The sequence below is a fragment of the Eumetopias jubatus genome, unplaced genomic scaffold (genome assembly GCF_037043125.1).
Source record: "Eumetopias jubatus isolate StellerSeaLion01/CBP00866 unplaced genomic scaffold, mEumJub1_p1.0 scaffold_11, whole genome shotgun sequence".
In the NCBI taxonomy this organism is placed as follows: domain Eukaryota; kingdom Metazoa; phylum Chordata; class Mammalia; order Carnivora; family Otariidae; genus Eumetopias; species Eumetopias jubatus.
In genome coordinates this window covers 13,729,056-13,753,463 of record NW_028274817.1, presented here as the reverse complement: position 1 = coordinate 13,753,463, position 24,408 = coordinate 13,729,056, and the positions used below count along the sequence as shown (strand labels likewise).

The following is a 24,408-nucleotide window of genomic DNA, read 5'->3' as shown; positions in this document are numbered from 1 at the left end:
ATATTAAAAATTGCTTTAACGAATAAAAAAGAAATATGATGCGAGCCACGTGTCATTTTAAATGTTCTAGTAGCCACGCTTTATTTTTATTTATTTATGTTAAAGTAGGGTCCACGCCCAACATGGGTTTGAACTCAGGATCCTGAGATCAAGAGGCCCGTGCTCTACGGACTGAGCCAGCCAGGCGCCCCTAGCAGCCACACTTTAATAAAAAGAAACAGGTGAAATTAATTTTAACAATGTTTTCTTTAACGCAACTAACCCAAAATATTACCATTTCGATATGCAATCACTATAAAAATGCAGAGGTTTGCATTCCTTTTTCCAAGCAGTCTCTGATACTGGGTGTGCATTTGACACTTACGGAACATTAATTTTGGACTGGCGGCATTTCAAGCGCCTAATACCCACCATCCTGGACGGCTTGGCCCCGGAATTCCCCCTCTTTCCCCTTCTTGTCCCACCACCCCGCAGGAAGAAGTGAAGATGGTGGGGGGGAGGTAACATTGCTACTTTGGGACTGAGGCAAGCGCGGGGAGGACACCTCACCCTGTGAAGTTGTGATGTTGCGACGCTGAGACCTCTCAGCCAGCCTCCCCTGCCCCCCTCCCCCGCTCAGCGAGGAAGCTCTAACCGCAGGAAAGTGCCAGGCTGCGGGTGGGGGATGGGGGGAGTGGGAGAGATGGGTGGGGGGGAGGTGGAAGACGCCGCGCAGAGCCGCACGCATGCGTACTGCGCGCGCTCAGAAAAGCAGCCTGGCGCCCTAGCAACGTCTTCCAAGCCACTGTCTCGTCGGAATAAGTAGCTTTCCCCGGAGTTCTAGTCCCACCAGTCGATCTTGGCTCGTCCCCGTCCACGGTTCTTTCTTGTCATTTCCGTTTCTCCCCTGCACTGGTTCGATCTCGCCCGAGCCCAGAGCCGGGCTCCTGAAATGAGTACTCGTGGTTTCCGCGTGGGAACCAACCCTTGCAGCCTCAGGCTCGCCCTCCCCGGGCTGAGGTGGCTGCTGGGGCTGGGGCTGTTCCTGGGGCTTCACGCCACCCGCAGCGCGGCCTTCTACCTCCCCGGGTTGGCTCCAGTTAACTTCTGCGAGGCGGCCCGAGAGACTGCAACCTGCAAGGTGAGGACCAGTGGGAGAGGCAGAGATGTGAGGGGAAGGCTTTGGGTAGGAGTATGGGGCACACCGGGGAGACCACGGTCTCGAGCTCTTTTGCCTCCGACCCAGAATGCCAAAGCCCTCTCTGTGGGTGTGGGTTTCGGCGTCTCTGTCTCTGAGCCTCGCACGTGGAAGATCCGGACCTCTCTTTTTCTCAGATTCTCTTTCCCTCTCTTTTGGCTCCTCCCCTCACTCTCCGTTCGTCCAACTCCCGCTCAGCTCTTCCTCCGTCCTCATAGCTCCTCCTTCTCCCCCATTTCTCTTGGCTCCCTCCCTTTCATCTCAGCTTTTCCTCTTCTCCTCCCTCTCCGTTCCGCCCCTCCCTTCCCCACTTCCCTCGCAGCCCCTCCCCTCCCTCTCCGTTCCGCCCCTCCCTTCCCCACTTCCCTCGCAGCCCCACCCCTCCCTCTCCGCTCCTCCCCTCCCTTCCCCACTTCCCTCTCAGCCCCTCCCCTTCCCCTCAGCCCCTCCCATCCCTCTCCGTTCCGCCCCTCCCTTCCCCACTTCTCTCGCAGCCCCCTCCCCTCCCTCTAGGCTCCGCCCCGGCGTCTTGGCCCCGCCCCTTCGTTACGCTCTCCCCTCTAGGCCCCGCCCCTTCTGCCTGACTCCACCCCTCCGTCTTTCTCTTCCCTCTGGGCTCGCCCTCTTGCTTCCTCCTTTCTGGGCGGCTTCTCCACCGCACTTCTTGGCTCCTTGTACCTCCTTCCTCTGAGCTCCTCCCTCTCCTCCCTCCCTATTGGCTGCTCCTCCACCTTTCTTAGCTCCTCCTCTTCTGTCGCAGCTCCTTTTCTTCTCCCGCCTTGGCTCTTTTCTCGCCCTCTCTCCCTCCCTTTCCTATTGTCCTCCTTGTACTCTCAGGACTCACGACTCACACACTGTGGTCTTTTTTTTTTTTTAGTTTTTATTTAAATTCCAGTCAGTGCACACAGTGTTAAATTAGTTTCAGGTGTACAATTTAGTGATTTAACACTTCCATACGAAGACCGGGAGCTCATCACAAGTGCGCTGCTTAATCCCCATCAGCTATTTCATCCGTATGCCGACCCACCTCATCGTGGTCTTAGATACACCCCTACCATGTTTTCTTTCTGTCATTCTTCACTCCTCTGGTCTCCTGCTTTTTACCTCTTTAATTCTTGTTAATGCACTTTTTTTTTTTGTTTTGTTAATGCACTTTTGTCTCCCCTGGGCCCTTTACCTGCAAACACCAAGATATTATTTACCTCTCAGACTTGTGAGAATAAAATGAGACAATGTATGAAAAGCACTGATAACTGTACCTGGCGCTTAGTAAGCTTTCCATAAATGGTAGCTATTGTCATTATTTTTTTTTAAGATTTTATTTATTTATTAGAGAGAGAGAGAGAGAGAAAAAGCACATGAGGGGGGTAGGGTCAGAGGGAGAAGCGGACTCCCCGCCGAGCAGGGAGCCCGATGTGGGACTCGATCCAGGGACTCCAGGATCATGACCTGAGCCGAAGGCAGTCGCCCAACCAACTGAGCCACCTAGGCGTCCCATTATTAGCTTTCTTTAGGCAGAGATTTCTTTTTTTTTCTTTAAAGTTTATTTAAGTCATCTCTACACCCAACTGGGGCTCTAACTCAAGACCCCAAGATCAAGAGTCGCATGCTCCTCCCACTGACGCAGCCAGGCGCCCCGGGGCAGAGATTTCTGACCCAATTCCTCTTCTGTGTGTTCCTCAACACCCAATAATTTTCTGACTCCTTTCTTTAGGAGCTTGGTTTCTGTAACTGTAAGCTGAGTCCAAAAAGAGTGTTTTTTTTTTTTTTTGTAAGCAATTCAAAATATATTAATGAATAAGACTTATTTTTCTGACTCCTCATTGGATGGGGGGAGCATTCTGGCATAAGGCACCACACAGGCCCTGGGAAGTTGAGAACAGTTCTGGGTGTGGTTTAACTATAGACTTAACCAACTTGAAAGTTCCAGGGTTTTTTAAAGGCCAGTTTTAGGGGCAGCAAGTTTGCTCTTAAAACCTGGAACTTGCCTTTTCCTGTGTGAAGTTTTGATAGTAATGTTTTGAGCCAACATTTTGCCAAACACATGTAAGAAATGGCATTTACAAAATATTTTTATGTCTGCCTTTTCTCTGGTAATACCTCATCCTGGATCTCTATTCTTTATTTCATCAGGCTTCCTGGCAAAGAAACATGATCTTTAACCATAACAAATGTCTGGAACTTCTTTTCCATAAGCTCTTTTCTTTTTAGGCTGTTATTGCATCCCTACATGTGTTCTACTTTTTATTCTGAGATTTCATCTTCTGTCTTTGGTGAGTCTCTCATTTTTAGGTTTAACACTCTAAACTTACTTCATTTGGTAGCATCCAGCCCCCCCTTTTTTTTTTTTGGTTTTAAAGTTTTTGCTATTGCAAAAGCAGTAGCATGCATGATACATGGTTAGAAAATGCAGGTAGGCAAAAAATAAAAACATTTCTAATAACTAGAGAATTACCACTCTTGATATCTTAGCATATATTCTAGATTTTTTCTACACATACTCATACCCACATGTGTATTTTTTTTTTTAAGATTTTATTTATTTATTTGAGAGAGAATGAGAGACAGAGAGCACGAGAGGGAAGAGGGTCAGAGGGAGAAGCAGGCTCCCTGCCGAGCAGGGAGCCCGATGCGGGACTCGATCCCAGGACTCCAGGATCATGACCTGAGCTGGAGGCAGTCGCTTAACCAACTGAGCCACCCAGGCGCCCCCCCCATATGTGTATTTTTAATAGACTTTTTAGAGTTTTTTTAGAGCAGTTTTAGGTTCACAGCAAAATCGAGCAGAAAATAGAGTTCCCATATACCCCTGCTCCCAAACATGCATAGCTTTCCTCATCAACATCCCCCACCAGAGTGTTACATTCCTTACAGTTGATGAACCTAGATTGACACATCATTACCACCCAAAGCCCATAGTTTATATTACACTTCACCCTTGGTCATTCTGTGAGTTTGGAGGAATGTGTAATGACATGTATCCATCATTATAATATCATATAGAGTAATTTCACTGCCTTATACATTCTCTATATTCTCTGCTATTCATCTGTCCCTCTCTTAATCCCTGGCAACCGCTGATCTATCTACTGTCTTCATAGTTTTGCCTTTTCCAGAATGTCATATAGTTGGAATCCTACAGTATTTAGACTTTTCAGACTTGCTTCTCTCACTTAGTAATATGCGTTTAGAGTTCTTCGGTGTCTTTTCATGGTTTAATAGTTCATTGCTTTTCAGTTTTGAATAATATTCCATTATCTGGATGTACCACAATTCATTTAAGTATTCACCTACTAAAGACATCTTGGTTGCTTCCAAGTTTTCACAATGATGAACAAAGCTGCTATAGACATTGTGCAGGTTTTTGTGTAGACTTGTTTTCAGCTTCTTTGGGAAAATACCAAGGAGTATCATTGCTAGATTATATACTAGGATTATGTTTAGTTTTTCTTTTTTTAAAGATTTTATTTATTTGAGAGAGAGAGAGAACATGGGGGGGTCAGAGGGAGAAGCAGACTCCCTGCTGAGCAGGGAGCCCGATGCGGGACTCGATCCTGGGACTCCAGGATCATGACCTGAGCCGAAGGCAGTCGCTTAACCAACTGAGCCACCCAGGCACCCGAGTGTGTTTAGTTTTTTAAGAAACTGCCAAGCTGTCTTCTAAAGTGGCTGTACCATTTTGCATTCCCACTAGCAATGAATGAAAGTACATACGCATTTTTTTACCTACACAAAATCATGGTATCCATGTTATTTTGTAACCTGCATTTTTCTTTCTTTTTTAATCAATATCTTGTTTCTCTCCTTTTTAAAAAAAGATTTTAAAAATTTATTTGTGAGAGAGAGAGAGCACAAGCAGGGGGAGTGGCAGGCAGAGGGAGAAGCAGGCTCCCTGCTTAGCAAGGAGCCCCATGCAGGACTGGATTCCAGGACCCTGTGATCATGACCTGAGCCTGAGCCGAAGGCAGATGCTTAACCATCCCATAACCTGCACTTTTCTATTAACAACTCTATCTTTCCACATCAATACATTTTTATCTCATGTATTACCAAGTTCATAGTCAGATTTCCATAGTTGTCCCTGAAATAACCAAACCAGAATCCAATCTAGGACCACAAATTGCATCTCTTTATTATAGTCTATGGTTCTTTTAATCAAGCACAGTCTCTGCTTTTTCTTTTCATAACATTAACTTATAAAAGGGATCAGTCTCTTTTTCTTGTGCAATGTCCCTCCTCCTGGACTTGTCTCTTTGCTGCCTTTTGATGACATTTAGTTTGGTTTAATAGTTAAACTTGAACCCTTTGGCGAGCAATTTGAAATATATATTAAAGTCTACAAAAATGTTCACCCCCTGATTGTAATGATCTCACTTAGAATAATATACAAGGATATAGACAGATAAGAGGTTTTTCTCTGTGAAGGTCTCATCTACCTGGGTCTTTTAGTCACATAGTACCCCTCCCTGGAGAGCACCAATATCATCAGTTTCTCATGTATCCTGCTAGGGATTTCATGAATAAATGAACAAACAGGTATTTATATCATTTTTTCCTCCCTTTTTTTTTTTTTTACACAAATGGGAGCATACTGTTCTCATCTTCAGGTGTCTTTATCATTTAACAATATAGCTTAGAGATCATTTTATATCATTGTATAAGAACATCCTTGCTCTTTTTTAATGGTATAGCATTCTATTATAAGGATGTGCTATACTTGATTCACATAGTCCCTTATTTATGTATTTAGCTTGTTTCTATTCTCTTGATCTTACCAAACATTGTTGCATATGAGAATATCTATAGAATAACTTCCTAGGACTGGAATTGCTGGGTCAAAGAATATATGCACTTAACAATTTTGATATCCTCAAATTGCTTTCCACGGAGGTTGCATTAATTTACACTCTTAAATCAGGAAACTAGTCCCTTGTCTGTGACATCCTTTTCCCAAGTTTGTCAGTTGTCTTTTGGTTTTGCTTATTGTGTTTTGTTTTTGCTTTTGTTTTTTTGCCATTTAGAAAAATTGGCTTTTATTCTAATATATCAATTTTTTTTTTGGTTTCTGACTTTTTTTGCCGTTTTGAAAGGTCTTAACCAAGCCAGCCAAGATTATAAAATAATTCTCCCATGGTTTCTTCTATTACTTTTATGGATTAAATTTTAACAAATAAGATTGGTATTTCCTGGTGTGATGTATGAGGTAAGTATCCAGCTTAACATTTTTCCCCCCTAGATTGCTGACCAGTTGTCTTAACGGTATTATTGAATAATTTATCTTTTCTCCACTTGCTTTGTGAAACCATTAAGACTCTTTTAATTATAGTAAGCTCCAGATATGTATTTTAAAATAGAGTTCAAATCTTATGTACGTTGTGTTTTGGGATTCTAGATGAGAACTATTATCCTTAATTATCTGCTGTCCTTTTAGAAACTTTTCTCTGTTCACCTTTATAAAACTCTAACTGATATATGTTGCTACTGCTAAATTTCTGATTAGATTTCATTAAGTGCAGATACAATACTCTTACAAAGTTAGAGTAAGGTTGTTTATATTTGTTGCCAAACTTGATGATTTCCTATATCCTCTTTAAAAAAAAAACTAACCATGTGGTAAAGATGATAGCAGATGTTCAGTTGAAAAAAAGCAGTTTATGGAATTTTGAACAAGAATAAAGTGTTTACCCAAGTTATGTTCTAGTGGTTTTTTTTTTCCAAAGATTTATTTATTTATTTGAGAGAGTGAGAATGAGAGAGAGAGTACATGAGAGGGGGGAGGGTCAGAGGGAGAAGCAGGCTCCTTGCTGAGCAGGGAGCCTGATGTGGGACTCCATCCTGGGACTCCGGGATCCTGACCTGAGCCGAAGGCAGTCGCTTAACCAACTGAGCCACCCAGGCGCCCCTGTTCTAGTGGTTTTAAAAGTCCTATCTTGGGGCACCTGGGTGGCTCAGTCAGTTAGGCGTCTGACTCTTGATCTCAGCTCAGGTCTTGATCTCAGGGTTGTGAGTTCAAGTCCCGTGTTGTGCTCCACGCTGGGCATAGAGCCTACTTAAAAAAAAAAATCCTATCTTGTAAATTATCAAGAACACACCTGAGATCCAGGGAGGTAAGCAGAAGTATTCTGTGAAAAGCCAGAATAGATGTCCTAATGTTCATGCACTAACTCTCATGCTCTCAGTCTTTTTGATATAGTGTTAACAGATCTGTGATTTATTCCACAAATTGAGGGCTTGCTGTCTAGCAGATTGGGGGTGGGGAAGAAGGGAGAAGAGGCATCTCAACAATTGACAATAAAGACCTAAAATCTATACAAAGAAGTTGAAGTTCTTTGGTAGAGGTGAGGGGTGTGGGTAGTAGGGATGTGGGTAGCATCTATCGCAATGTAGTTTTGGGGCAAATAGTTCTCACTTAGTTTGATACTGAGGATGTCACAGAGTCAAAGCTGGTGCAAGGACTGATGTTCAAAATGACCCTGAGCCATCAAGGAAGGTTGAATTGTGATCACCATGTTCTGTTTAGGATAGGAAAGAGTGAAGTGTATTTTAGAATGATTCTTACAAAAATGGCTAAAATAATACAAGGAGAGCTCTTATGCGGGTAGCTTTAATTATCTCAAGTTCTTAACCTGAATTCCATGGACTTCAGGGGCCCTGTGAAGCCTCCTAAACCTGAACAGAGACTTTGGTGAATATGTATGCTTTTCTGGGGAGAGGGGCATAGCCTTCATCACATTCTCAAAGGGTTCTATAATGAAAAAAGGTTAAGAATGGCTGAGATATCTGAAAAATTTATGTATTCAGAGAATCCAATGATGCCACCTAAATGTTATGAATTTATAGCTATACTGTGTGTTAAAAATCTATAAATGTATACATTTATAACACTGTCCTAAGTTATAAATTTATAATTGCACAGTTATAAATTGATTGGAGCAATAGACCCAAATACCTTTCAGTTACTTCATTATGTGTTTTGCAAGTGCTACCTTGTTTTATTTTGTATTAATGAGTGTTTTCTTTCCTTTTTGTAGTCATCAATAGCACTATTTGTGAATAGATTGGACTCAGAATCTGTCCTACCTTATGAATATAATATGTAAGTTATAAGTATTATATCTGATATAATTGCAGTTACATCATAATTATGATATTATTGTGTTAAAGTGTGTTTTAAACTTTTAAAGATAGTGGATGAAAGCCCTGGATATATTAAGAAATATGGTGGTAATTTTGTAATAAAGGTAACAGGAACAAAATGATTAAAATAGAGAGCTTTCAGTGTGAGGCAAATGCTTAAAAATTTAGGAAGTTTTCATACTTGATTTTTCTAAGAAAAGCAAATTATAAATTTACTATATTTTGAACTTTAAAAAAATCATTGCAGAGTTGTAGTTTATTTTTAAAACATGGGATAAGGAGGTTTCTACTAAGGTTTTTAATGGATGCCAAGTGCTTAGTTTAGTAGTGAGCTGGTATCACATAATCAAAATTAAGATCAATCATTTTGAGAATAGAGACAAATGATATACTTTTTTAGAGAAATGATTGTAGCTCCCTTTGGTATTATTTTATTTCCACTAATTAAACAGAAGTTAAATCAGATCTAATTTTCATTAAAATACCAGGTTTAAATGTAGGGTGTTAGCAGGAGCATTTAAAATATTATGCAAGCCTACCATTGATTTTATCTTTGCCATTTTATATTCAATTTTATATATTCACATTTACTTAAAGGTAGTTGTAACTCTTTTCATGTAGTAACCATTTGATTTGTGAGTGAATCTGTGGGCATGTATTTGAGGAGGGATTTTGTTGTTTAAGTTCCCCTTTGATCAGAACTGATAACAGCAGTTTCTAAATGTCTCAGGTTAGAATTAGTACAGATTTTAAACTATTCTTTGCTTATTTTATGTAATTTGAAGTTTAACCCTGAAAACACTGTTAGTTTTTTTAAGATTGTGATTACCTACCTTACAAAAGCCAAGAGCAGTACCATGAGCATTTTAAATAATGAATTCATAGTTATAAGAGGTTAAACAATTTAAAAGGAAATCTGTAATGAGGTCTATAAATCATAATTAGACACCTTCTGGGTCATGTTTTTAGAAGTATCTACCATTAACAGTGGAGAGGCTTGACAAATTACAAAGATGAATTTCTTTGCTGAGATATATATATATATATTTTATATATATATATATATATACACACACATATATTTTTTTTTAACCTTACTTGAACTTCTCCTCTAGCTTTGACTTCTGTCAAGATTTTGGAAAGAAAAACCCTTCTGAAAATCTCGGACAAGTACTATTTGGAGAACGAATAACATCATCTCCCTATGAGGTTATTCAGCGGATCTTATTTAATATTATTTTAAATTGAATCTTCTCAGAACTGGCTACTTAAAATTGTAGCAAAGAGTCTGTTTTATTTTTTATTTATTTTTTTAAGATTTTATTTATTTATCTGACAGAGAGAGACATAACGAGAGAGGGAACACAAGCAGGGGGAGTGGGAGAGGGAGAAGCAGGCTTCCTGCCGAGCAAGGAGCCCGATGTGGGGCTCGATGCGGGGCTCGATGCGGGGCTTGATCCCAGGACCCTGGGGTTATGACCTGAGCTGAAGGCAGACGCCTAATGACTGAGCACCCCGGTGCCCCAAAGAGTCTGTTTTAAAAGGAGGTAGAGAAAAAAGAAAGGAGATAGGATGTAGTGTTGCCGGAAGAATGCATGAGTATGTGGTCTTTGAACTGTCTGCAGTAGGGAGTGGTTCCACATAAAGATTTTGCCTTTCAAATTTTATTTTTGCTTTGTAAAGAAAAAAAAGTTTACCTTATTGTCCCTGCATATTCCAGGTAGGGTGGAATAAGCAGATGTATTGGACTGTCATTGTCTTATTGATTTTGCCTTCAATATCTTAATAGATTCTGGGTATAGAGTAAGGATGTTTTCATAAGCAGTTATGATTATGAAGGCATTAACTTTTTTTCTTCTTTTTTCCAAATTCATTGACATCTACTTAAAGTACAATAAACTGCTCATATTGAAAGTGTATAGTTTGGGGGCGGCTGGCTGGCTCAGTCGGAGGTGCATGCGACTCTTGGTCTCGGGGTCTTGAGTTTGAGCCTCACGTGGGGTATAGAGATTACTTAAATAAAACTTTAAAAAAATATGTAGTTTGCTCAATTTTAATTTATGTATACACTTGTGAAACCATCAGGCATTAACTTCTTTTAAAACTTTTTTTAAAGATTGTTATTCATTTATTTTTTTTAAGATTTTATTCATTTGGGGGAGAGAGAGACAGAGCACAAGCAGGGGGAGAGGCAGAGGGAGAGGGAGAAGCAGGTTCCCCACTGAGCAGGGAACCTGATGTGGGACATGATCCCAGGACCCCGGGATTATGACCTGAGCCGAAGGCAGATGCTTAACTGACTAAGCCACCCAGGCACCCCAAAACTTTTTATTTTGAAATAATTCTAGACAGGAAACTACAAAAACACCATGGACCGGGAGCTCTCATGTACCCTGTGCCCAGGTTTGCCCAATGATAGCATCTTGCTTGACTGTAGTACAATAGCAAAACCCAGGAACTGACACTGGTACAGTGCACAGAGCTTATTCAGATTTCACTAGTTTTACAAGCATTCACTTGTGTGTGTGTGAGAGAGGGAGAAAGAATGGGGGGAGAGGCAGAGGGAGAGAATCTTCAGACTTCTTGCTGAGTGCACAGCCTGACCTGGGGCTCAGTCTCCCAACCCTGAGATCATGACCTGAGCTGAAACTAAGAGCCGGATGCTCAACCGACTGAGCCACCCAGGCACCTCTTTTACCCATTTTCTTTCTTTCTTTCTTTTTTTTTAAGATTTTATTTATTTATTTGAGAGACAGAGAGAATGAGAGAGAAAGCACATGAGATGGGGGGAGGGTCAGAGGGAGAAGCAGACGCCCTGCTGAGCAGGGAGCCCGATGCGGGACTCGATCCAGGGACTCCAGGATCATGACCTGAGCCGAAGGCAGTCGCTTAACCAACTGAGCCACCCAGGCGCCCTCTTTTACCCATTTTCTACTTGGATTGTTTGTTCCTTTACTATTGAGTTTTCAGAATTCCTTGTATATTCTAGGTGTGATTCCTTTGTTGCAACAGTAGTTTACAAATAGTTTTTTCCCAGTCTGTAGCTTTTGTTTTCATCATCATTTTTTTTTTAAAGATTTTATTTTTAAATAATGTCTATACCTAATTTGGGGCTCAAACCACGACTCCGAGATCGAGAATAGTGTACTCTACCAAGTGAGCCAGCCAGGCACCCCTGTGTTTTCATCTTCTTAACAGAGTCTTAGACAGAGCAAACATAATTTTTATGAGGTCCAATAATCAAATTTCCTTTTTATGGATTGTGTTTTTGGTGTCAAGTTTAAGGACACATGACATAGCCTTTAGATCTTGAAGATTTTCTTTATGTTTTCTTCTGAAACTTTTATAATTACTTTATATATTTAAGTCTGTGATCTCTTTTGGGTTATTTTGTATAAGGTATGAGGTTTGGATTGAAATTACTGGATTTTTTTGTTTTTGTTTTTGCTTTTTGGGTTTTTTTTGGCCTATAGATGTCCGGTTGCTTCAGCATTATCTGTTGAAAAGACTGTCCTTCCTCCACTGAATTGCTTTTGCACCTTTGTCAAAAAAATCACAAGGATATAGTTGTATAGATCTATTTCTGGGTTCTCTGTTGATCTATTTCTTTGGTCTGTGTGTCAGGCATTAGCTTTTCAATGATTAAAGTTGCAGAAAATACCTCTGTGGAGTACCATTGTCCTAATAGAAAAGTGAACTTTTTCAAGAAATGCTGTCCCTTGGAATGAAGAACATGACAGTATAAGGAAGAAAGGAAAGAAAGAAAGAAAGAAAGAAAGAAAGAAAGAAAGAAAGAAAGAAAGAAAGAAAGGTGACAGTGTTCTCAGCTGCCAATAGGGAACTTTTTGGTTAATATTTGTATGATTTCAGGATATGAGGTGCTAACTATAACTCTTTTTCATAGTCTATTCTTGCTCATTATTTCCTGATTAGTAACACCGGTACTTTATCCTGATAGCTAGATTTTGTAAATAAGAGGTTTCATATTAAAAGTATCAAATATTTTATTAACACTTTTTTATTAACAGCTCTATTGAGAGATATTCACATACCAAATAACCCACTTAAAGTGTCCTTTTTTTTTTTTTAGAGTAAGCTCTACACCCAACATGGGGCTTGAACTTACAGCTTGGAGATCAAGCGTTGCATGCTGTATTGATTGAGCCAGCCAGGTGCCCCTTGAAGTATCCAATTTAATGTTTTTTATTTATTTTTTATTTTTTGTTTTTTAAAGATTTTATTTATTTGAGAGAGAGCACAAGCAGGGAGGGAGTGGGCAGAGGGAGAAGCAGACTCCCCGCTGAGCAAGAAGCCCATTGGAGGACTAGATCCCAGGACCCTCGGATCGTGGACTGAGCCCAAGGCAGATGCTTAACTGACTGAGCCACCCAGGCACCCCTCCGATTTAATGTTTTTCAGTATATTCAGAGCATTGTGTGACCATCACTAAAATCAATTTTGTTACCACTTTTAAGTGAAGGGTTCTATATCAGAGTGGTTTTAGGAAGCTACAGTGGATATTATATCCCACCTTATATTTTATCGAAGAAGGCAAATTCTTGTGCTTAGTGGTGAAAGCATGTTGTGTTTGTGTGTGTGCGTGTGTGTGTGTGTGTCGTGTAATCCTTTCAGGTATGAATTGAAACTCAAAGGAGATAGTGTTGAGGATGATGGCATACTGAAGTCTCTGAGAAAAAGTTTTATCTGTAAGGTAAAGTACTTATTTTGTGATACTTGTTTTTATAAAATTTAGTCAAGTCTTTTACTATTTTAATTCTTTCTTAACAGTTTTCTTTTAGCAAGACAGAATTATGTAAGAAAGTTTGTGTAAAATCCTATGATAGAGAAAATGAGGACCACAAGAAAAAGCTGGCTTTTTTGAAGAAAGGAGTACAACTAAATTATCAACATCACTGGTAGGTTTGAGCTAACACAGATAACATGACTTAATTTTTCAAGTCCTTTCAGAAGTAGTTTTTTTAAAAAAAGTTTTAATACTTGAAATTGTCTACTATTTTTGTGACTTTGATTAAAAATTTTAAGTCCTTTCATTAGTTTTTTTAAAAAAGTAGTTTTAATAGATACTTGAAATATATACTATTTTTTGTGACTTTGATTAGAGATTTGAACTTAAATATATGCAAGATGATGTTGCTATTGCTTGGTGTGAAATGCTTAAATCTTTTATTTTAAAATATTTATATTTAGGATTATTGATAATATGCCAGTAATATGGTGTCATGTTATTGAGGATAGAAAGTAATGCACACCAGGATTCCCGATAGGATGTTTTATTAACCAAAAGTGGCATAGTGAAAGATGCTTGTGCTATCCACGTAAGTGTTGAGAACTTACTGTAGAAATATAAGTTGCTTATAATTTGCTTTCTTTTTTTTTTTTAAAGATTTTATTTATTTAATTGACAGAGAGACAGAGAGTGACAGAGAGAGAGGGAACGCAAGCAGGGAGAGTGGGAGAGGGAGAAGCAGGCTTCCCGCCGAGCAGGGAGCCCGATGTGGGGCTCGATCCCAGGACCCTGGGATCATGACCTGAGCCGAAGGCAGTTGCTTAACCAACTGAGCCACCCAGGCGCCCCATTATAATTTGCTTTCTATTATAATCACTTAGCAAACATTAATGGGACACCTACCATCTCCTAGGTTTTGGGCTAGGTGTTGGGCATACAAACTCAAGTAGACATGGTCTCTATCCTCTAGAATTTCACAGTCCTGAGTAAGGAGATGGCCCTGTAGACAAATCAATACACTAAAATGTCCTATGATAGGAGATTTAGGGGCAAGGAGGGTATAATGGAGGGTATGAAAAAGTATTTGTGAAATAAATGGGTGGGTGAGCGTTTCTAGTAGGGAGATCGGTGTGATCAAAGAGCTTGGAAGCCTGAAACAGGATGCTATGACTGGGGGACTGTGAGCAGTCGAACATGTCTGTGGGCATAAGTTTTGGGGTTTGGATAGTACAGCTAGAGATGAAGCTAAAATGGGAGGTAAGCAGAAGCCAGGTCAGGGAGGGAGGTCCTGTGTGCAGTGGTAAGGAAAATCGTATCGATTGCCTCTTATGTGCCAGGAGCAATGTTATATTGCTTTATACAGTGCCTAATTTCATCCTTAGAACAGCCCTGTTGCTAGAATCTACTGCTGCCATTTTCCAGATGGTGAAACTCGGTCTCCGAGAGGCTGTGGCATGACTAGAGGCCTACAGCTGGTTAAGTGGCAGAAGTAGGACTCCAGCTCAGATCTTTTTAGCTTGGAAGGTCCCAATCACACTGTTCTGCCTTGTGGTTCTCAGTCAGTCTCCTGCTAGGCCCTAGACTAGCAGGAGTGCCTTGGGGCTGCCATGGAGGATGACTAAGAGGCTGAATGGCCGTGAAAGAGCCCAGCCAGGGCAGCACTGCCTTTAATCTGTTTTCTGTGGGGCGACTCAGTGTGGGTCAGCGATGAGGACGAAGGGGACAGAAGGAAGAATATAGGATGACTGCCCTGTTTCTGGCTTGGTTGTCTCACTGATGATACTCTTAACTGTTTCTTTCCAGAGAAAAGGGCAGTGCTTCTTAAATTTCACTCATTTAGGCATCACCTTGGTGATTTTGGTCAAATCGGAGGTACCTACATTGTTATTTATTAAATTTTTTTTGAGTTTATTTAGTTTTAGTAATCTCTATGCCTACCTTGGGGCTTAACTCAGGACTCCTAGATCAAGAGTCCACGTTCTTCTGACTGAGCCAGCCAGGTGCCCCTAAATGTTTTTTAAAGATTTTTATTTTTAAGTACTCTCTACACCCAACGCGGGGCTCAAACTTGCAACCCCGAGATCAAGAGTCATATGCTCTAGCAACTGAGCCAGCTAGGAGCCCCATTATTATCTATTTCTGATAATCCATAACTTAAGTTTACTTAGAAAGGAAACTATAATATCCCAGAAAGTATAGGTTTAGTGCACTACATATGTCTTTTATTCATCAATTTCAAATATATAGATAGAAAAGTAGAGTACAAATAGAGGACAAATTATTTTTTCATCTGCTGCCTAAAATCATCTCATATATCCCCAGTGATATGTATTCTTCACAACAGGACACATTTAGGTAGGGGACATGGGAGGAGAAGCAACAAACAAATGCTTAATTGATAATTGATTAATTCTTTTAAGGTAAGGGAGAAGGGGCACCTGGCTGGCTCAGGCCATGACTTGAAGCCCCATGTTGGATGTAGAGATTACTTAAATAAACTTAAAAAATAAAGGAGAAGTGGCAGAAAAGAGAAGGTAATGAATAGGAGAAATTTTGATTAATATAGTCTGTGTTTGATAGCAGCATATATGAAAGTGGGTTCTTTGGGATGATGTAAAGACCACATTTTTGAAGGCCCAAGTCTGTGAAGAATAAATGGACCAATAGAATGAAAGAGCTGCAGTTGGGCCAGGGTAGCGGTAACTTTTATCAACATTTGTAGCAACCACCTCCCGCATGGTTACAAAATGATACCTGTTCATAAAAACCTCATACAACCCAGAGGTTTAAAGAGTACAAAGTGAGAATCTCTCTATAATCCACCTCAATTTTAATGGGTTCTTTTTATGAATACATCATTTCTTAATCTCAGTGGGATTATAAAATGTATATATATATTTCTGTAATCTGCTTTGTTTCTTTTAGAAGTTTATAATGGCCTTCTTTCCGTGGTCAATATCTATCTACCTACCTATCTATTCATATACAGATAGAATACAAGAACAAGAAAGTGTTTATGCTTTTTAGTAGTTTCATAATATTCCATCGTGTGGTTGGAACATAATTTTTAAAAAGGCTCTCTTTTTATTTTTATTTATTTTTAGAAGTTTACTTTCTGGGGCACCTGGATGGCTCAGTTAAGTGGCTAACTCTTGATTTTGACTCAGGTCACGATCTCAGGGTGGTGAGATTGAGCCCTGCTCAGGTTCGGTGCTCAGCAGGGAGTCAGAGCCTGCTTAAGATTTTCTTCCTCTCCTGCTCCTCCCCCTGCTGTGTGCTCTCTCTCTAAAACAAATAAATAAGTCTTTAATCTCTACACCCAACGTGGGGCTCAAATTCATGACTCTGAGATCAAGAGTAGCATGCTCTACCAACTGAGCCAGCCGGATGCCCCATTTTTTCATTTTTTGGTGAAGATTTTTTTTTTTAATATTTACTTATTTATTTATTTATGTAATCTCTACACCCAGTGTGACACTCAAACTCAAAACCCTGAGATCAAGAGTCACATGCTCTTCCACCTGAGCCAGCCTCTGGAACGTAATTTTTTATCCACTTCATCATAATTAGGTGTTTCCAATTTTTGTTACTTAATAATGCTGCAGTGAACATTTATTTTTTATTTTTAAAAGCTGTTTTCTTTTTTTAAGATTTTATTTATTTGAGAGAGGGGAGAGCACACAGAAACAGGGGGAGGGGCATAGGGAGAGGGAGAAGCAGACATAGGGGGCTCAATCCCAGAACCCCGGGATCATAACCTGAGCTGAAGGCAGATGCTTAACTGACTGAGCCACCCAGGTGCCCCTGTTTGCTTTTCTTTTTTTTAAATTGAAGTATAGTTGATACACAATGTTAACATTCTTATGTCTCTTTGAGTCTCGTCTGTAAAATGGGAATGAGAGTAGTATATACCACATAGGGTTGTTGTGAGGATAGGTAGGGTACTACTTATAAAGTGTTTAGAGGGGTGCCTGGGTGGCTCAGTGGGTTAAGCATCTGACTTTGGCTCAGGTCATGATCCCAGGGTCCTGGGATTGAGCCCCAGTCACTCCACGCATGCTCGTTGGGGAGTCTGCTCCCCCCACCTCTGCCCCTCCCCCCACTCTCTCCCCTCTTGCACTCTTCCACTCCTGCTCTCTCTGTCTCTCAAATAAATAAATAAAATATTAAAAAGTGCCTGGAGCTGTGTCTAATACATAGTAGGCACTCAGTGAATGTTATTATTGTATAAACATCTGTGTACTCTTATCTAATTATTACCTTAGGATAAATTCATATAAGGGTAATTGCTGAGTCAAAGGATATGGACTTTATTTTTTTTTTCAAAGATTTTATTCATTTGACAGAGAGAGACACAGCGAGAGAGGGAACACAAGCAGGGGGAGTGGGAGAGGGAGAAGCGGGCTTCCCACCGAGCGGGGAGCCCGATGTGGGGCTCGATCCCAGGATCCCGGGATCATGACCTGAGCCGAAGGCAGACGCCTAACAACTGAGCCACCCAGGCGCCCCAGGATATGGACTTTAAAAAAAAGCCTTTTTGTTGTGAAATACAGATATAGAAAACCACACAGAACAGATATAAAGTTTAATGAATTATTACAAAGGGAACATCTTTGTAAACCTCAAGCAAGCCAGGAAATCGAATTTGGCCAGCCACCCAGAAGGTATCCATGTATCCCTGTCAATTTACAACATCCTTGCTTTTCCTAAAGTAAACACTCTCCTAACTTTTATCCTAATCAGTTCCTTAAGTTTCTTTTATAGTTTTAGACAATGTAGTTTAGACTTGAACATTTTATATGTCTTTTTTTTTAAAGATTTTATTTATTTGAGAGCGAGACTACGACCTGGGGGTGGGGGACAGAGGCAGAGGGAGAAGCAGATGCCCTGCTGAGCTGGGAGCCCAACGCAGGACTCAATCCCAGGACCCTGAGATCGTGACCTGAGCCGAAGGCAGACGCTTCACCGACTGAACCACCCAGGCGCCCCTATATATCTTTTTTAAATCTTTTATTATGAGCAATTTCGAACACACAGAAAAGCTTAATTCATTATATAGCAGACACTCATATACCCAGCACCTAGAGTCTATCATGAGCATTTTAATTTTTTTAGAGTTTTATTTAAGTGCTCTGTATACGCAACATGGGGCTCGAATTCACGACCCCAAGATCAAGAGTTGCATGCTCTTCCGACTGAGCCAGCCAGGTGCCCCCACTTAGCATTAAAATATTTGATTTATCACATGTCTACCCATTTGTCTGTCCCTGTATCATTCATCCAAATAGTGCTGCATGTTCTCTGTCTTTTATTTCTTGCAAATTGGCAGATGGATCCGGTGGCTTGATCAGATTCAAGTTTGATCTCTTTGGTGAGATAAGGTAGTGGTGTGTTCTTTCATCAAGAGGCAAATGATGTCTCCTTTTTAACAAACAGATTTATTATTATTATTTTAAAAATTGTATTTGTTTGAGAAAGAGAAAATGGGGGAGTGGGGGGCAGTAGAGAGAGGGACAAGCTGACTCTGTGCTGACTGTGGAGCCTTACGTGGGGCTCAGTCCCATGACCCTGAGACCATGACCTGAGCTGAAACCAAGAGTCGGACACTTAACCAACTGCACCACCCAGGCTCCCCCCCCAAAATAGATTCATTATTTAGATCAGTTTTAGGCTCAAAGAAAAATTGAGAGGCAGGTACAGAGATTTTCCATGGCCCCCTTGCCCCCACACATGCATCGCCTCCCTCATGATCATCATCACTCACCAGAGTGTGGTACATTTGTCACAATTGATAAACCTACATTCATACACCATTATCACCCAGAGAGAAGTTTTCAGTAGAGTTCACTCTTGGTGGTGTACATTTTATAGGTTTGGACAAATGTATAATGACATGTATCTACTGTTATGGTATCATACTGAGTAGTCTCACTGTCCTACAAATCTTCTGGGTTCTGCCTTCTGCCTATTCATCCCTGCCTCCCTCCCCATCCCTGATGTCTTTTTGTCTCTCTTTTTGTTGTGACACATGGATCCATTAATTCTTTAGAGGTTGTGTCCACTGGAGAAGTAGGGGAGTGTGACGTGAGAGCTCCCCTCAACCAGAAAACAAAACTCTCCTCCCTGGTAATGTCTGTCTAGCACCCTCTACTGGCAGCACTTCATTCAATGCCTCCTTGAAAAGGAAAACAATTTTTTAAAAAGATTTTATTTATTTATTTGAGAGAGAGAGAAAGACCTGAGCAGGGAGCCCGATGCGGGCGGGGCTTGATCCCAGGACCCTGGGATCATGACCTGAGCCACCCAGGCACCTGCAAAGGAAAAAAATTTCAAAGGGCCTAGATAATTTTCATTGAGGCCAAAAGGAATGAATTTGGAGATGAGAGGCAAGAAGTTAATGACTGGCACGCTTTATACGCATGTACTGTTGAATGCTGTGATGAAGGAGCCCTCTGCATAGCTTCAGAAATCTCTGTGCAGCTCTCTTCTTTCTGGTATTCTGCCCTGTACCATCTAGCCCCTGGACTGTGAACTTTGTCTCCTCAATTCCGGGAGACTGAAGGGCTCTGCTTGGGTACTCTTTCCTTGCACCACAGCCTGGAAATTCTCCCTGGGAAGTAAGCTTGAAGCAATAACGGGGCTCAGCTTATTTGTTGCCTTTCTCTTAGTGATCAGTCTCTCTTTTTTTAAAGATTTATTTATTCATTTGAGAGAGAGAGAGAGAGGCAGAGAGGAGGGGCAAAGGGAGAGGGGGAGAGGATCCCAAGCAGATTCCCCACTGAGTGCAGAGCCCAACATGGGGCTTGATCCCAAGACCCTGAGATCATGACCTGAGCCGAAACCAAGTGTCAGTTGCTCAACCAACTGAGCCACCCAGGTGTCCCAGTGAACAGTCTCTTAATGTTCTTTGTTGTCTGAGGTCTAAAAAATGTTGTCTTCCTATATTTTACCCATTTTTTTTTAGTTGTTTAAAGTGAAAGGGTAAATCTGGTCTTGCATTATTCTATCATGTCGGGAAGAGGAGGTCCAACTCCCTTGCTTTCTTTTTGCCTACCTTCCCTCAGTGTAAGTTTGCCCAGCCCTTCTTACCTTTTCAGAACCTCTTTGTTTTAGATGTGTCTCTTGTATACAACATGTTGAGTTTTGCCTTGTGGTATCTTCTGAAAGCCCTTTTCCTCTTAACAGGTAAGTCAAGCCCATTTACATTTACTGATAGACATTTGGTCTCACTTCTGTTATATTATTTTATGCTTTGTTTATTATTTTTATAGTCCACATTTTATTGATTCTAAAACTCATATTTTCCAATATTTTAACATTTATGAAATCAGGATGTATCCCTTTCAGTTGATGGCTTGTTAAAGTTTAATTGGCAATGTTTTTTCCTAACAGCACATAAAATAATGTTTTTTTTTAAAGATTTATTTATTTATTTGAGAGAGAGAGAAAGCCGGGGTGGGGAGGGGAGGGAGGGGCAGAGGGAGAGAGATCTCCAAGCAGACTCTACTCTTTTTTTTTTTAAAAGATTTTATTTATTTATTTGACAGAGAGAGACACAGCGAGAGAGGGAACACAAGCAGGGGGAGTGGGAGAGGGAGGAGCAGGCTTCCCGCCGAGCAGGGAGCCCGATGCGGGGCTCAATCCCAGGATCCCGGGATCATGACCTGAGCCAAAGGCAGATGCCTAACGACTGAGCCACCCAGGCGCCCCAAGCGGACTCTACTCTGAGCATGGAGCCCAACACGGGGCTCAATCCCACAACCCTGAGACCACGACTCAAGCCGAAACCAAGAGTCAGATGCTTAACTGACTGTGCCTACCCAGGCATCCCTAAAAGAATGTTTTATAATTGGTGGCATTTTAGATTCCATGAAATGGAATTATTAGTCACCTCTTTCTATAAAGGGTCTCATACAGTTTCATGATTATGTGTCTAGTTATAGACTTTTGTTTTGCTTTGTTTTTAATCTTCTTTGTATTTTTTTTAGTTTCCTGGATTGGTGCCTCTTATCAGTTCTGGAATTCTCAGCCACTGTCAGATATTTTCTTCTTTCCTTTTCAGACTCCAATTAAAGCTGTGTTAAATGTTTTTATTTTCTCCTCCATGCTCTTAACCTCCCTTCTGTATTTTCCATTTTTTTTCCTGTGCTGCGTTCTGGCATATCTTCTAGTCTAAAATTTTCTTCTTTATTTGTTTCTTCTCTTACAAACATTGGCATTGAGGGCACGTGTTGTGATGAGCACCAGGTGTTGTATGTAAGTGGTGAATCACTAGATTCTGCTCCTGAAACCAATATTGCACTGTGTTAACTAACTAGAATTTAAATAAAAACTTGAAAGAAAAAATGTGTTATTACTGTAACATTTATATCAAATATATTGAAATTTTGTTCTCACATTTTCAGGCCCTTTGCCTTGGCATCTGATAATCAATTTATAAGTTATTTCATCCATAAACTTCAAAAGTCCTGAAAAAAACCCCATAGGCATTGAATTTTTAGCTTTCTCATTTCTGCAAGTTTTATTTTGTTCTTTTACAAATTTGCTAAGTCATTATTTTATACTTTTCTATTTCGTGCACATACTGTCACGCTTGTATTTTACTTTAAGTATAGTAAATGTAGTTAAAATTTTACTTTTTATTTTTTTAAAGATTTTATTTAATTATTTGACAGAGAGAGACACAGCGAGAGAGGGAACACAAGCAGGGGGAGTGAGAGAGGGAGAAGCAGGCTCCCTGCCAAGAAGGGACCCTGATGTGGGGCTCGATCCCAGGACTCTGGGATCATGACCTGAGCCCAAGGCCAACGCCTAACGACTGAGCCACCCAGGCGCCCTATGTAGTTAATTTTAAATCTGCTGCTGATGGGGCACCTGCGTGGCTCAGTCAGTTAGGTGTCTGACTCGATTTCAGCTCAGGTCGTGGTCTCAGGGTCATGAGATCGAGCCCCATGTTGGGCTCTGCACTGGACGTGGAACCTGCTTAAGATTCTCCCTCTCCCTGGGCGCCTGGGTGGCTTGGTCGGTTAAGCGTCTGCCTTCGGCTCAGGTCATGATCCCGGGGTCCTGGGATCGAGTCCCGCATCGGGCTCCCTGCTCTGTGGGGAGCCTGCTTCTTCCTCTCCTCCCCACTTGTGCTCTCTCACTATCTGTCTCTCTCTCTCAAATAAATAAAATCGGAAAAAAAAAAAAGATTCTCCCTCTCCCTCTGCCCCCCAACCCTGCTCTCGCTTTCTCTCAATCTCTAAAAAAAGTTGTTCGTGGAGTTTCTTTGAGTCCTAGGATCAAAGTAGTTTCCTCCAGAGAAGATTTTCATTTACTTCTGCAAACATCTTTGGGAAATACCAGTCTGGGACCACCTTAGAGCAAATTCACAACTTGAATTTCTTAGGGCCACTTAGGTGATGGGAATCCACACTGCAAATCTATGTTAGGGCTGGCCCGTGGCCACAACTGTTCCAGGACAGTTCCCTCACTCCCCTTTTCTGTTTACCATCAAGGCCATCTTCCTTATAGTCCATGGGGGTCTTGTATGGAGAAGGCTTTCTTCTGGCTCATCTTTACCCGGAGGGTATTGGTTTTGTGAGGGGTCAGTGGTCTCAGCTTAATGTGCAGAGGGTCTCATGTTAGCCTTCTCACCTGGGAGGGCCCTCCTTGAGGTCTCTCCTCCCTATCCCATGAGGCTACCCAAACCTAAGTTCAAGTTTGCCCAGATCAGCAGGTGTCCTCAGGACAATAGCGGCATCAGTGCTCCCTCACCCAGCTTACCTCTCTGGCTTCCTGCTTTCCCTTAGATTTGGCATGGCAATTCCTTACTTTCTTGTCAGCTCACATTTTGTTTTTGTTTTTAATTTAAGACTTTATTTTTTAGAGCAGGATTAGGTTCACAGCAAAATTAAGAGGAAATGTACAGAGAGTTCTCATATACCCCCAACCCCCATATATACATAGCCTCCTCCACTATCAACCTCCCCTGCCAGAGAGTATATTTTATTTTATTTTTTTAAAAAATTTTTAAAAATATTTTTAAGATTTTATTTATTTGAGAGAGAAAGCACAAGCTGGGGGAGGAGCAGAGGGAGAGGGACAAGTGGACTCTGTGCTGAGCACAGAGCCCAGTGTTGGGCCTGATCTCATGACCCTGAGATCATGATCTGAGCTGAAACCAAGAGTCAGACACTTAACTGACTGAATCACCCAGGAGCCCCTAAAAAGATTTTATTTTATTATTTTATTTTTTTATTAACATACAATGTATTATTTGTTTCAGAGGTACAGGTCTGTGATTCGTCTGTCTTACACAATTCACAGCGCTCACCATAGCACATACCCTCCCCAATGTCTATCACCCAGCCACCCCATCCCTCCCACCCCCACCACTCCAGCAACCCTCAGTTTGTTTCCGGAGATTAAGAGTCTCGTATGGTTTGTCTCCCTCTCTGGTTTCATCTTGTTTCATTTTTTCCTCCCTTCCCCTATGATCCTCTGTCTTGTTTCTCAAATTCCTCATATCAGTGAGATCATATGACTTGCCTTTCTCTGACTTATTTTGCTTAGCATAATACCCTCTAGTTCCATTCACATTGTTGCAAATGGCAAGATTTCATTTTTTGATGGCTGCATAATATTCCATTATATATATGTCCCACATCTTCTTTATCCATTCATCTGTTGATGGACATCTTGGCTCTTTCCATAGTTTGGCTATTGTGGACATTGCTGCTATAAACATTGGGGTGCACATGCCCCTTCGGATCACTACATTTGTATCTTTGGGGTAAATACCCAGTAGTGCAGTTGCTGGGTCATAGGGTAGCTCTATTTTCAACTTTCTGAGGAACCTCCATACTGTTTGCCAGAGTGCCTGCACCAGCTTGCATTCCTACCAACAGTGTAGGAGGGTTCCCCTTTCTCTGCATCCTCGCCAACATCTGTTGTTTCCTGACTTGTTAATTTTAGTCATTCTGACTGGTGTGAGGTGGTATCTCATTGTGGTTTTGATTTGTATTTCCCTGATGCCAAGTGATGTGGAGTATATTTTTCATGTCTGTTGGCCATTTGTATGTCTTCTTTGCAGAAATGTCTGTTCATGTCTTCTGCCCATTTGTTAACTGGATTCTTTGTGTTTTGGGTGTTGAGTTTGATAAGTTCTTTATAGATTTTGGAGTCCATAGTCTCTCATGGTTCGTCTCCCCCTTCGATTCCCCCCCCTTCATTTTTCCCTTCCTACTATCTTCTTTTTTTTTTTATTAACATATAATGTATTATTTGTTTCAGGGTTACAGGTCTGTGATTCATCAGTCTTACACAATTCACAGCACTCACCATAGTACATACCCTCCCCAGT

The 24,408-nt window shown here is 41.1% G+C and overlaps 1 protein-coding gene across 1 annotated transcript in view; it reads left to right on the top strand.

Annotated features, from left to right (window-relative positions):
• Positions 1 to 769: 769 nt before the first annotated feature.
• LOC114201446 (transmembrane 9 superfamily member 2-like) overlaps positions 770 to 24,408 on the top strand; it is a 78,079-nt gene continuing 54,440 nt past the window's right edge. The window contains exons 1-4 of the mRNA XM_088028916.1: positions 770 to 1,120; positions 8,209 to 8,273; positions 9,430 to 9,523; positions 13,103 to 13,230. Coding sequence (XP_087885042.1) covers positions 932 to 1,120; positions 8,209 to 8,273; positions 9,430 to 9,523; positions 13,103 to 13,230 — 476 coding nt within the window. The 5' untranslated portion in view covers positions 770 to 931. The remainder of the gene's footprint in view (positions 1,121 to 8,208; positions 8,274 to 9,429; positions 9,524 to 13,102; positions 13,231 to 24,408) is intronic.